Source organism: Heterocephalus glaber, unplaced genomic scaffold, assembly GCF_053883595.1.
Source record: "Heterocephalus glaber isolate CG9 unplaced genomic scaffold, H.glaber_assembly_v1.0 deba00001572, whole genome shotgun sequence".
Classification (NCBI taxonomy): domain Eukaryota; kingdom Metazoa; phylum Chordata; class Mammalia; order Rodentia; family Bathyergidae; genus Heterocephalus; species Heterocephalus glaber.
In genome coordinates, this window is record NW_028258357.1 from 20603713 (window position 1) to 20615901 (window position 12189).

Below are 12189 nucleotides of genomic sequence, written 5' to 3' on the forward strand. Positions count from 1 at the left end.
CTTATGTCCTTCGAACTGAAGCGTGGGGACCCTGGACAGGACTTGTAGCTGGTCCAGGCACCCTGGAGCCACTGACTCCGCCCACCGGACCCCTCTGCTAACACACAGACTGGGCCAAGCCTCAGTGCCCTCAGCACTGGGGTCAGATAAAATCTCACCCTAAAAGCTCAGGAGCCACCCTGGTCCGGGACAGATTTGTGACCCAGCTGGGTGGCTCAAACCTCTCTGTTTGTAGTGTCCATTGACACCCCACGAGGCGCATGTCATTAGGGCCCTTTAGACACCAGGCGGCGGCGATGGTGCAACCAAGGTGATTTGACAAGGGCTGTGCAAGCAGCTCAGGCTGCAGGGACTTTGAGGGACCCCCGACAGGCAGCCCGAACCACCCACACCCACCTCCCGCCTCCTGTGCTAGGAGAATCACGATGTAGGCCTCAGACTGCAGGCCCGAGGAATGCTCAAGCTGCAGGCATCCCGCAGCAGGACGGCTCCTGCTCCAGGTCACTGTCAGCCCTCTCTCTCCCAGGAGCTGGACAGCAGTGACCCCCTGGGGGCCGGGACGCTGTGAGGCTCCCACGAGAGCAACCAGCTGTCAGCCACCGCATCCCAGCCATCGGAGCCTCGGAAGGCCCTCAACTGTGAATCCTCAGAACCAGCAGCCTCGTGGAACGAAGAGACTCAGCATTTCACAAGCTGAACCTCTCTGCAGTAAAGGACCAACTGCTAAGGGCACCAGCAGACGGTGCCCTCTGCCGAGTCCTTCCTCCCCACCTTTCAGATGTCACTTATTACATCCCGCCAGCCGTGGGCAGCTGGATCTCTCCCAGACAGGGCTTGCCCGCTCGCCTTTCTATCCCAGCTCCCAGCCCTGGAAATGTGCTCGGAAATGTTTATGCAACAGAAATAAAATCAACAAAACATATCGAGTGTCTTGGGAAACCAAAACCTGTTCACAACAAGAGGGGGTCAAACTCTGAAGGCAAAATCCACGTCTATTAGGAGTGACTGGGGCTTTTCGCTTACTCGACATCTGCCTTATGCAGTTCTTTCCTAATTCAGCTTTGTTTGCCTGTGTCTACCTTAAGATAGGGTAGGACAATGAGCTGTCCCTTCACACCCTCCATGCTGGCCCCAATCAAGTATCAGTGTGGATATGAAGAACAAAAGGCTTCATCCACTGCTGGTGGAAATGTAGAACAGTATGGCCACGGGGGAAACGCTGACAGTTGCTCAGAGAGGGAAACAAAAAGTTACAGTAGGATCAGCAATCCCACTCCTAGGTAACAAGTGCGTGTGTTTTCATGGTAAGATAATTCCTAAACCAGAGATGTCTGTGTGTGTATTCGTCTGACAGATGGATGGCAGCATCCGGTCCATCCCTGAGGAAAACGAAGCTCTGACACATGCAACACTGGTGAGCCATGACAACGCTGCTTAGTTTCTCCTGGAGATGATTAGGTGAGGGAAGGTCCTAGACGCGGGGCAGGAGGTGAAAGCCGCCAATCCAACCATGCACTTTTGCAGATGAAAAGTTGAGGCAGAGACAAGCAGCTGTGGAGAACTGCGTGATGGGGTGTGGGTGGAAGAGCCGAAGTTCCTTGTCCCCAGGGCTCCCCTTCCTGTGCCCGGTGCCCACAGTGCTTCAACCTGATGTGAAGTTTCGGGTCATTTCCCTCTGCCCACCCACACAAGAGCTCTCACCTCACTGTTTGTGTTTTGGGGGTTTTTTTGGTACCGGGGATTGAACTTGGGACTGTACGTGTGTGCGGCTGGCACCAGAACCACTGAGCTAAATCCCCGGCCCTCACCTCACTGTTTTTATCAGTTGTCAACCACCATCCCCAGGACAACCAAGCACCCTGAGCCACTCACCCACCTACCCAGAGTCCCCCTCCGGCACAGCGTTGGCCAGCGCGGGGCCACTGCTGGGGACAGAGTGATGGGCTGGGTTGAGTACCAGCCACATCCAAAGTTCTGGAGGGACCAGTGCGCCTTGCAAGCTCTCTCCTAACTCCAGGAGAGGGGAGCCCCTAGTGCGGCACGGGGTGGAGTGCCACTTCCTCTAGGACAGCGTGCCATGATGGGAGAACGCCAGGTTGGCAGGAAGTCACTGCAAACAAAGAACAGGGCACAGACTCCCCGCTGAGTCCCCAGCACCCACCCCACGGGGACAAAAGGGCCAGCGACTGAGAGGGGCACCGGGTACCTGAGGCGAAATGGATGCATCGCACAGCAAGCAGGAGGGATTTTAAGATGCTGGAGTCACATTTTAACGTTTACTAACAAGGCCTTCAAAATATTTATAGATTTATCCAAAACCCAGGAATGGATTCATTTCATTGCCCTTACTCCTAATTCCCTATTTCCTTTGCTTAAAACATCTCCCAACTTTCCTCGTAACTTGATGACGAGCCCATGTGCCACCGTTTCTCCTGGGACCCAGGAGGAACTCCCTGTGGGGACAGCAGGGTCCCCACCTGGCCTGCACGGTGCTCGCAGTCTCTGCCTTCGATTTACCTGGTCTCCAAGCCCTGGAAGAAGAGGGATGACGTCACTACCGGAACTCTAACCTCCTCTGGGGATGGATACCCTTGTTTGGGTCCACTGGGATTTTTTTAATCTAAGACTTCTTTCACTTCTTTACGAAGAACAACCTCGAGTCCTGGCTAAAAGTAGGTTTAGAAAATGACAATGCAGATTCAGCACACAAAACAGATGACTCACAACAAATCAGGCAATAACAATGCAAACTTTTATTTGGCTGTAAGTTCAGTATCATTTAACACATAAAATTAACATTCGGAATAAAGAGCAAATTCACATTCAGAATAAATACCAGGTCTACCTAATTTGTATTTGTGGTGCCTGACACCATACAGGGGCAATTTGTCGTTCCACTAAATGATTAGAAAAGGCTCCTAAGGTGGGAGCTGAAGCCTACACTGCTAGGAAACAAAAAGCACTGGGGGGGGGGGAGGTTCCCCGGGGGCACAGGCTGCAGGCAAGAAGGGGATGCACAGCTGTGGGGAGGTGCTGGCTGTCGGGGCCTCCTCCCTGCAGGGAGCTCCGCAGCTGGAGGCGTCCCCAGGGCTGTCCCGAGCCCAGCCGATGGCGATGGCGACCACGAGGCCAGCCGGGGAGCAGGACCCCAGGGAGGGCGTGACCCCAGCGGGGGCGTGACCCGAGGGTGGACAGCTGCAAACAGGCAGCCCCCGCGCTCCCAGCTGCTGCAGGCTGGAGACCTCGGAGCTCAGCAGCCAGTGCCAGGGCAGCCACACACCTGAGCGAGGGCACAGCACGAGGGGCTCCCCGCCAGTGCCGGGACGGGGCGCTCAAGGAAATGTCCCCCGGGGGGATCTGCCCCTCCTGCCTAGGGAGCCCTTCAGGGGCCAGCAGGGACAGCCAGGGCCAGTCCCGCCCACGGCCTTTCTGCACATCACGTCCCACAGGGACACAGCCGGCCGTTCGCCGGGAGACCCTGCAGGCCTCCAGCACTGAAAACCACCCAGCTGGCGCTGAGGACGAAGCGCTAACCTGCATGAGAGGATCTTTGCCCCTTCCCCTTCCTTAACCCTCCGGTGGTGTCCAAGTCGGCTAAACTTTGAGCCCGGCCCCCAAATACAAGGCCCCCAAAAAAGAAGTGGCACAAAAGGAAATCAGTATTAAAAGGGGGGAAACAGGCTCCCTGGCCGCTGAACGGAACAGTGGAGGAAGCCCGAGTCCGGCCGATCTAGCCGCAGAGCACCGAAGCCGAGGGCGCCCATGTGGGTCTCAGTCCCGCCGTCTACTCAGAAGCGCCCTGGGCAGGAGGAGGGGCGGCTCCTGGGCACCCAAAGCAGAATCCCGGAGGAGGCGAGACCACTTTCACCCCTCCTCAGTGAAAGTAATCTGCAGGCGGAGCCAACGCTGCGACCCACCGACCATAACCTAGTCTGGGACCTGCCCTCCCCCACGGCGGGCGCACCTGCGATGTGGAGCTAACGGTGAGCGCGGCAGATGGAGTAAACCGTGAGAAAGGGCGGCAGAGAGCAGCGTGAGAATGGTCCGAGGAAAGCGGAGTTTCAAGGCGAACGCCGAAAACATTGTTTTAAAGGCCAGGCTTCCTCTGTAAAGGCGACTGGAAGCAGGCTGCTCCCACAGGCCCCCACACGCTGTCACGCCGGGCGGGCTGCCCCGACCAGGGACTCTCATCCACACTCCGAGAAGATCGGTCTCAGCAACGCTGCTAACGTGCCCGTGAAATGTTCATCAGTTTACTGCTCGCCTTAGAGTGACCTGTTGGTGGCAGAAACCAGGCTGATTTCCCAGAGAGCAAAGCGGGGGGAACAAGGGATCGGCAGAGGGAGTGACAGGGAGCAGCTGCAGCCTGGACGGGGCTCACGCCGGCCCCAGCGATGGGTGGGGGGCGTGGCTGTGCGGCCCCCAGCGCGTGATCGGGCCCTGGTGCAGCACTGACTGAGCCCCTCCTGACAGGGGATGAATCCAGCATTCATACCCAGAAGCTGGTTTTCTCCCTCAAAGCTTGGTGACTCACTCGCCGAGGTGTTGGGTCAAGTTCTACTTCAGTCTTGAGTAAACCAAACCCCCAGGACTGTCACCCAGCGCACAGCCAAAGAATCTGATTCGATCCAAACCAGGAATTCTTTTTTAAACGCCTGCTTCCTCATTCTGCTTCTCTAAAGCAGAAATCATGAGCACGGTGCACGGGGCACCTCAGACACTAGAGCGCGGAGCTAGGACACAGCACGGCTGCCGCTCCAAGCCAGGGCCCCACTACCGTGCCCAGGCGCCTGTGTTTATAACAACAGTGGGCGGAACGAGGGAGCCAACCTGGCGAAGGGCCACCTTCCTTCCCATGATGCTCAAACACCAAAACATCACAGGTAAAATCCCACAGTAACAAGGGCGCTACGGGGTGCGCTACACACTCAGGACTTCTACACCGGGCGCTGGCGTCTGCTGAGTGCCAGGCTGGCCCCATCCACAGCTGCAGTGCGCTCACTACACTGGAAATTCCCGGTGGGAAGCACCCTCCACAGGTCCCTTCCCAGCCCTGCCACACAGTTTGGGCAACACCGCCCGGAAATGTTCACGAGCCACGTGCGGCGGAAATGCCACAGCACCAGGGTGACTGTGACGTGCAGAGCGAGCGCAGGGTGTGGATGCAGCGGGATCCAGAAGGCGTCCCTCCAGCGTGGGGAAGAGAGGACAGTGTCCAGACTCGGAAAGAGTGGAGGAGAGCTCGGTCAGCGGGGTCTTCCTGTGACCTGCAACACCCCTCATCCTCCCCCGCCTGACGATAAACACGCCAACTCCCAGGAGCCAGAGCCAGAGCCAGGACAGGACAGGACAGGAAGCACAGCGAGCAGGAGGAGGCGCTGCAGGCGCTGGGCACCCCTCCCGCCTGGCAGGTGACAATGGAGGCGGCTCCTTGCTGGTTCTCCTTCCTGTCCCCCATGTCCCGTCCGCCACCTGGAAAGCAGCTTTATGGGGCGCCAGTCTTCTGCTCCCTCCCCAGACACAGAGGGAAGCTGCCCCGCTGCGGTCACTGCCGCCCTCAGCCAGCTCTGGGGAGGCCGCAGCAAGCACACGGTGAGGGCGAAGGGTTTTTGTTCTCCCCATGTGAGTCACCAGCAGCCCCGCCACAGCTTAGGGCGGCAGGACGTGGGCCTCGGCCACTGCTTCCTGCCAGCCTGTACCTCTGCGGGTCAGCGTCCCACTGCCAGCCGCCAGTGCCTGGGGAACGTGCACGCAGAGCCCCCTCGAGCACACAGATGGAGTTGGGGTCTCTCCTACCCCAGGACAGTGACACAGCTCTGGGGCCTCCATAACCACAGGCTCGTCAGCCGCGCTCAGCCCGCCCCATCCACCCACCAGGTCCCCCAGGATCCGGATCCGGGCGCTGCCCCAGGCTGCGGCTACTCGGCCTGGGCGGCCTGCAGGACAGGGGCTCCGAGCGGGGACGGCCCGTCGGCCCAGGCGGGCAGCTCGTGCTGCAGCGGAGTCCGGCGGGGGTAGAAGGTGTGGTGCACGTCGTAGCTCAGCAGGCAGCTCAGGGACGCCATGTAGATGTCCGCGAAGCGTGACAGGCGGCGCAGGAAGTAGGTGGGGTTCTGGTCTGTGCGGAACAAGCTGCCGAACTGCGCGTTGAAGAAGCTTTTGGTCATTTCCCTGAAGCAGCACACAGAAAAACAGCAACGGGTGATTTTCTTAAGCTTTCCGGTAATTAGTTTTTAACTTTTTATTAGTACAGATTTGCAGTACATAATGATTACTCTCGTTACGCGGAGTGGTACTCGTGCCTAACAGGATTTTTACACTGATTTATTTAGTTAGGGTTTTTTGAGACAGGGTCTCACTATGTAGTCCAGGCTGGCCTCCAACTTTCGATGATCCTCCCGCCTCAGCCTCCTGAGAGCGGAGAGCACAGACATGCAGCATGACGCCCAGCAACACGTGACTGTTAAAGGCTTGGTTTCCAACACTGAAATCAAAAACTCTTCTGAAACAGACTCACGAGAAAGAATTAGCAGCCCTAATTTCTAACTAAGAAAACCATCTGCCGGCCAGCTCTCAACATGAGTCTGGCCACACTGCCACCTTACGCCAGGGGACAGGCTCGGTTTCAAGGCCCCAGATTCTACCTGAGCCCCTTTTAGCGTGCACACGAGGGCTCCAAAACAGAGGGCTGAGCTGCCTCTGAAGATGTCAGAGACATTGCGAAGTTCTCACCTGTCCCCAAAACCCCCTGGTCTACAGAATGGCATGGAGACCTCTTTTTGGCCACTGTGGTGGCACACTCCTATAATCCCATCATTTGGGAGGCTGAGGCAGGAGGACCACTGGGAGTTCGAGGCCAGCCTGGAGTACCTAGCGAGACACTATCTCAAAAGTAAAAACAAAACCTGCTGCTCTTACCTCACCTCCTTCCTCTCCTTCTTCCACCCCTGCAGAACCAGCTGCGACTCCGGGTCCCTGTGAACCTGCGGGCAGAAGCCGAGCCTTAGGCGGTGTGGACTTCAGATCAGCCGCGACTCAGGGTTTCCCCACGGGCACACTTTACCCCTTTACGCCTATGAGGCAGCGCCTGCCTGCGGGAAACAGAACATTTCACACCGCCCCGCTGAACCCTGCCTTCCTCACTAACACACAAAACACTTTAAACACCTGTCATCTGAACCTGGTTTAACAAAATAAGATGGAACTTTATGAAGCTATTCGACGGTTATTAAAAGCTATGTATGAATGTAACATATGAATCCTCATAAATTCACATCTAAGGTGAGCAATGACATCACACACGTCACGTGTCCTATGTACTTATGTGACAAGCGGTGCACACACTAACAGCAAGCGTGTAAAAGCATCACGTTGGCAGAGTAGATGCTACATGTGCAACTTTTTATAAACGTGTACAAGGGCAGAAGGACTAAGCGGTCTTAACTTTTTCCTTAATGCCACATCATCTCTTCAAATGCTTCACAGAAGCAACTTACTCTTTGCAAGCGGCAGGACAGCAGCGCATCCCAGTGAGAGGGGGGCAGAGGGTTTCCTGGTGGGGCCAGAAGGTGGGAGAAGGAACAGGCAGCTGCCCTGGAGGGCACACAGGGAGTCCCGCGAGGGTCCCGACAAAGCTCCTGCAGCTGAGGCGAGGGCACTGCTGCCAAGTCACTGGTGCACGTCACGCGGGGACAGGTGGGGCGTCCCACGGTTCACGGGCACAGGGTGACCTCTGAATGCGGAGGAAGTCACCAGCTGGGCGGCCACCTGCTCTCCACGTGGTGCCAGCAGCTTCTGCTTATTTATCACATCTGCCAGCTCTGCACTGTGACTGCTGACAGTCACCTGGCTTTGCCACTAGGTCAAAAACACTGACCCCGGAGTCTGAAGCGTGGGTGTCTGGCCCAGGGCCGCGGGCTCCGTCACCAGACAGACAGTCACCAGACAGAGCTGCCAAGCCAGAGCTGCTGCCCCTGTCCCAGGCCCAGTCGGGGGCGGGGGGGGGGCGTGTTCCGTGGGCGGATCTGAAATCAGCTCTCACGTTTCAAACCGAGAAGTACTCACTGGGGAGCGCAGGCTCTAAGTCATACACAGAATTTAGACCAGCAGAGGAGGGGCCCCCAGGCATGTCTCTGTGTGCGTGTGTGTGCGTGTGCGCGTGCACTGGACACTGGAGACACGGAGGACAGGATGGAGCCCTTGTGGGCGGCCTGTGACATAACACTGACACCACCTAGGCGGGTTTCTGCAGCCCTGCCCTCGGCCCGTGTCCTCCTCTAAGAACAGGAAGGAGACACCGGCTCCCTCCCCTGCCCATTAGGACCGGAAGCTTGAGACCCCACCCCAATTCCTGGGTAGATAGAAACCCTCAGGCCCTGTGTGGAGCAGTGAGGTGCTGGCCCTCTGGGAGGCGACCACGTCTGTCCTGAGGGGAACCAGAGACCCCGGCCCTCTCCCCACCATGCTCTGGGCCTCACACGCTGGGACCCAGAGCTGGCCCCAGAGCTGTGGGGGACACGCTGAGGCACGAGCCCAGGGCTGCACGCTTGTCAGAGGTGCCACACGGATCCCCAAGCCACCCCTGCAGGCAAGGCGCGCGATCAGCCACCTGCTCTCTTCTCAGGAGCGCCCTCCACGCAGCCTGCAGGCTCAGCGCTCGCCATCCAGGCCTGGCTGGGCCCTCAGCCCTTGCACGCAGGCCACACCCCGCGCCGCCTCCCTCCCACCAGCCTCCTGCCCCCACAGGGACCCAGTCCGTGCGCATTTACTCCTGCCTCTCTCCCCTGCCTCTCTCCCCGCTGCAGTAAGCTCCTCTCCTCCAGCCTCCTCCTCAGGAGTTGGGCCTGACGTTACTCCTCCACCCTCCCTAGAAACCCCAAATCATACTCTCCCACCGGACTCACCCCACGCGCCCCAGTGACCCCCTGGCACCCAAGCATCAAACCCGATCTCAGAGGACAGATTTGCCTCCTCTTGAATAACGAGCTTTGTGCTCTAAAATATCCCCTGGCAGGGTTCTAGGACAAGGGAGAGCAGGACTTTGCAGGTGGACGCAGGCTGGAGCTGGCACAGGGAAGGTGCTGTGCGGTGTTTGCAAACCACCAGCCAGGCTCCTCACAACCTAGGCCCCGCCCACAGCGCCCTGATGTGCTCTCCCTCCGGGACACGGGGCCACAGTCAGCCTGGTTCCCTTCCGCCCAGCCCGCCCTGCGGGCCACCAGCTCTGGAATTCCGGAAGTCACTCATCCATCGGCCCAGCTTCTTCCCCTGGACAACCGGGTGGCGGTGACATGAAAGGTCCGTAATTCCCGCTCTCCACTCCCTAACCTGGGCCCTGGACCGTTAATTCTCCAAGTCACAGGAGTTTCGGCAGCATCTCCCTTCTTTAACACACACACCCGCTGATCACCAAACTTTTTTACAGGTCAGAGCGGAAAACCAAAGTACAGCAAAGCTGTTCCCAAAGCGAAGATGTGCTGACACCATCACCCGAGGGCTATGTCTGTCTGACCACCATCTCTGAGAGCCTGCAACAGGGCAGGCAGGGCTGTCCCTTATCCCCAGGAGACTCCTGACCCAACTGATGTCCCAACCCCACACATGCTGTTTTGTTTCCTGTACACCCACACACCTATGATAAAACCTAATTTAAAAATTAAGCAGAGCAAGAAGGTAACATCAACAAAAATAACAGATCAAATATAACAATGCACTGTAATAATGCAAGTCATTTAAGACTATTTCCGGATTTTTCATTTAATATTCCTGGACCGCAGCTGACCGCAGGGAACTAGAAGTTTGAAAGCAGCCCCGTGCCCCGGCCCCCCAGCGACCAGCCAGAGGACGGTGGGGACCTCGGCCAAGTGCAGCCCCGCTCCGCCCCTGTGCCCTGGCCTCCAAGTGACCAGCTTAGCTGCGGGCCCCTGCAGGCTGCCCCCCCCAACCCCAGCCTCCTGGCTGTGCTGCAACCTGGTTCCACACTACAGAGGCACAGGGGGTCATAAAGGCCATTGTCCTGAGCTCCAGAAGATAGAGCAGAAGTGAACAGAGAGAGGGCCTCTCTCAGGCTCCCTGATAAAAACTGAAGCCCACTGGAAGAGTGAAAAGAATCTCTGCAATAAAGGCACACCAGACCACCATGCTAGGTAAGTTGGAGGGATCCTCACCTCCCATCGGAACCTGGACTATCTCCAGGGGAAGGGCAGCTGGAACCTGCAGTAGAGCCTTGCAGAGTTCAACCCTGCAGGAGGACAGGGAGCTCACTTGGGACTTGCAGCCAGAAATCAGCCTGAATCACATGGGTCTGCGACTGGCTTGCTGAGACTCATTGACTTGTATCTGCACACTGCTGCCCACGTTGTCTATTGTGACAGCAGAGAAATACCCTGAAGGAGGCCCTTCATTTTTATTTTTTGTTATTTTCCATTTTTTTGGCTCTTATTTTTAATTTTTATTTTTTTCTACTCTTCAAATTTTTATTTTTCTCTTCTTGTTTTTTTTTTCTCTTTTCTTTCTCTTTCTCTCTCACTCTCTTGCTGTCCTACATTGTTTTTCATCTCCTTTTTGTTCCTGTTCTGGCCCTAATTCAGATTTCTTCTTTCTTTTTCTTTTCTTCTCCTTTTCCTTCTCTCGATTGTCATTAGTTTTAAAGGAAAGTAAATGCAGTTTCTAGCCTCCCTATTGCTGTTAGGTTGTTCTGTTCTCATCTTAGTTCCTTCATTCTGTCTTTTCCTCTTATCTTCAACAGTTTCCTAGAGTTTGTGTGATCTTCCTCTGCCCTCTGGCCTCACTGCTAACCTTTCCCTATCCTTCTACCTATCCATCCCTCCCTCCCCAACTCCTTCTAAGTTCCCATGCTGAAGGGTAAAGTTGCTATATTGAAGAGTTTATTCACTATAAGCATATTTTGGGCTGGTCCTCGATTTTGATTTAATTCACACAGTTAAAGGTGATACATTAATAACTACCACAAATTGTCATTTTCTAAGATGTACTTGATGCTATGGTGTTGCTGATTATATCACTTAGGCTAAGGTGTTGTGACTGATTTAATCAGTTGTCCTTCCTGGTATAATGAAAATAAGATAGCCTTAGAGTCATTAGAGACTCAAAACCTAAACACCAGCTATATCTGGAAGACACCAGTGAAAAGCAATCATTCCATAAGGGTTCTAAATAAAAGCAACAAAGATACTTACAATAATTAAAATTCTGAAGTATCAACCCAGGAATTAAACCAAGGACAATACCAAAAACAATAATAAGAAGACATTTAAGCAAGGTACAAACTCAGACTTCCACCCCACAAAAGGCAAATTCTGGGGGAAATGAGGTAGAAAAGTCTGATAATCAACCACCTGGACACCCTGAACTGATAGCACAGGAAGTAACAAAACAGAAGAATGAGGCCCTAGAAAAATTCAAAACAGAAATAATTTCCCAGATAACTACAGAGATGGTGAGCAGAATGAAAGACATGATTAGAGGCTCTAGAACAGAAAGATAAAAAAACAGATGAGCTCAGAACCATGCTGGAAGCCATGAATGCCCAGCATAAGAAAGAAATGGAAACCATGATCACCCAACATAAGAAAGAAATGGAATCCATGAAACAGATGCAAATAGATATCTAGGAGATTAAAAACTCCACTGAAAGTATTCACAGCAGATTAAGGGAATATGAAGAGAGAATATCAGATATAGAAGACGGGATTGCAGTTAGTGACCAAGAAAACAGAGATTTCTTAAAAATAGTAAGGGACCACGAGAAATCAATCCAGCAGCTGCTAGATGATGCAAAGAAGAATAACACAAGACTGATAGGAGTCCACGAAAAAGCAGGAGAAAGTACAACATAAAAAAAAAATGTTCATAAAATTAATAGTAGAAAATTTCTCAGACAAAGATAGAGAATTGGACAAATAGATAAGTGAGGCACATAGAACTCCAACTACCCTCAATCAAAAAAAATCTACACCTAGACATGTAATAGTCAAGATCCCAGACACCCAATAGATGAACAAAATCCTACAGGCAGTTAGAGAAAAGAAACAAATCACCTACAAAGGAAAGCCCATCAAAATCATGGCAGACTTCTCAACATAAACCCTCAAATCAAGGAGAGACTGGAGTGAAGTATTTCAAGCCCTAAAATAACTTCTAACCTACACTGTTGTATCCTGCAAAATT

At 54.4% G+C, this 12189-nt stretch overlaps 2 protein-coding genes across 9 annotated transcripts in view; one reads left to right on the forward strand and one right to left on the reverse strand.

Annotated features, from left to right (window-relative positions):
- The window catches only part of Stab2 (stabilin 2), a 152451-nt gene extending 149618 nt beyond the window's left edge, over positions 1-2833 (forward strand). For all 7 annotated transcript variants that reach the window (XR_002394978.2, XR_002394977.2, XM_021258401.2 and 4 more), the window contains one exon: positions 527-2833. Coding sequence is in view for 2 of the 7 variants with exons in the window: in XM_021258399.2 (XP_021114058.2) it covers positions 527-568 (42 nt within the window). In the remaining 5 variants the exon portion in view is untranslated. The remainder of the gene's footprint in view (positions 1-526) is intronic.
- Nt5dc3 (5'-nucleotidase domain containing 3) overlaps positions 2731-12189 on the reverse strand; it is a 51105-nt gene continuing 41646 nt past the window's right edge. Inside the window, exons 13-15 of one of the 2 annotated variants that reach the window (XM_013072261.3) lie at positions 6919-6983; positions 5875-6171; positions 2731-4275 (exon numbers count right to left, since the gene is read on the reverse strand). In XM_013072261.3, coding sequence (XP_012927715.2) covers positions 5919-6171; positions 6919-6983 — 318 coding nt within the window. In that variant the 3' untranslated portion in view covers positions 2731-4275; positions 5875-5918. Of the gene's footprint in view, positions 6172-6918; positions 6984-12189 lie in introns of both variants that reach the window. The other variant, XM_087192719.1, reaches the window with a different exon arrangement.